This window comes from Ceratosolen solmsi, unplaced genomic scaffold (assembly GCF_000503995.2).
Source record: "Ceratosolen solmsi marchali unplaced genomic scaffold, CerSol_1.0 scaffold7, whole genome shotgun sequence".
NCBI classification, from domain to species: Eukaryota; Metazoa; Arthropoda; class Insecta; order Hymenoptera; family Agaonidae; genus Ceratosolen; species Ceratosolen solmsi.
Genome location: NW_011948413.1, coordinates 5707713 through 5709028, shown reverse-complemented (window position 1 = coordinate 5709028; position 1316 = coordinate 5707713). Strand labels below are relative to the sequence as shown.

Below are 1316 nucleotides of genomic sequence, written 5' to 3'. Positions count from 1 at the left end.
CCCCATCCCCCATCCCCAATCCCCAATCCCCCATCCCCCCTCCACCTCCACCATCTACCACTCGCCAACTCATGGTCGTTTTTCTCGTGCTCATACGGCTCGAAAGCTTCGGGGTCTTCGGGCGAGAGGCAAAGCTTCGTGAACCATTAATTATGCACGCACGTGCTTCTCCCGTTTATTAGCAAGTTGCGGACAGGTTATGCCGGGTTGCTGCGCATGAATCCCGTGTTCGAGGAGTACGGCCTCAAGGATCTACTTCCGCTTAAGCTCGACATCCCGGACGAAGGCTGCACTCGCCCTAACGGAAGCGTCTACTGCTTTGAAGCCGGTAGGTGCAAGGAGGAGGAGGAGGAGGAGGAGGAGGAGGAGGGGGGGGGAGTAACCGAGGAGAAAACGTAACGGAAGTTGTAGGTCGGTTGATTACGCGAGTACTACTGACGCACGATAACCTTTCTATTCAAGGTGAGATCAGGGTGAACGAGCAATTGGTGCTGACTTGCATGCACACGCTAATGGCGCGCGAGCATAACCGAGTGGCTAAGGGTCTTGCGCAAGTCAATCCACACTGGGACGACGAGACACTTTTTCAGGAGTCGAGGCGTATCGTCATTGCCGAAATACAGCATATTACGTATAATGAGTTTTTACCGATCCTGCTGGGCAAGGATGTCATGGAGAAATTCGGCCTTCTTTTGGAGAAAGAGGTGAGGGGTCTCGTTAATTCGCCCTTAGCAACACGTCGTCCACACTTATTACTCGTTACGCTTTAACATATTAACGAAGAAAAAGTGCCTCGGGAGTATGGCTGGAGAAGCGTTGCTCCTTTCTTTCTTTATAGGCTAATTTAAAAGATATATTGAAGGACTTATACGTTTAAGATCCTTGCGTCTCCAGCTGAACTTATCAGTCTAATTCCTAATAATTGATTATTACGTTTGCAGGATTATTGGGATGGATACGATGCGAATGTGAATCCGGGTGTTATGGACGCTTTTGCAGCGGCGGCTTTCAGATTTGGACATTCGCTATTACCGACTGCCGTCGAAAGATGGAGTAAAGCTCATAAATTCATTGGTAATTTTCTTCATTGAATTGTAATTATCTTAGCGATAGATCTCGTTGATTCGACTAGTTTCTCCAGAGTCCATGTGTATTTCATTCATTCGTTCATTATTATTCAATTGTTTATTCATTATTATTAACAATTGTCATTGGTAAACGAATGTACATTTCATCTACAAGTGCTGATAAAAAAAAAAAAAAAGAAAGAAAAAAAAAAAGGGAAAAAAAATTTAAATATATATAAAAAATATCAA

At 44.8% G+C, this 1316-nt stretch overlaps 1 protein-coding gene across 1 annotated transcript in view; it reads left to right on the top strand.

Moving 5' to 3' along the window:
* cysu (peroxidase homolog) overlaps positions 1-1316 on the top strand; it is a 21835-nt gene that overhangs the window by 14966 nt on the left and 5553 nt on the right. The window contains exons 8-10 of the mRNA XM_011506096.1: positions 183-328; positions 463-704; positions 942-1074. Of these exons, the coding sequence (XP_011504398.1) occupies positions 183-328; positions 463-704; positions 942-1074 (521 nt within the window). The remainder of the gene's footprint in view (positions 1-182; positions 329-462; positions 705-941; positions 1075-1316) is intronic.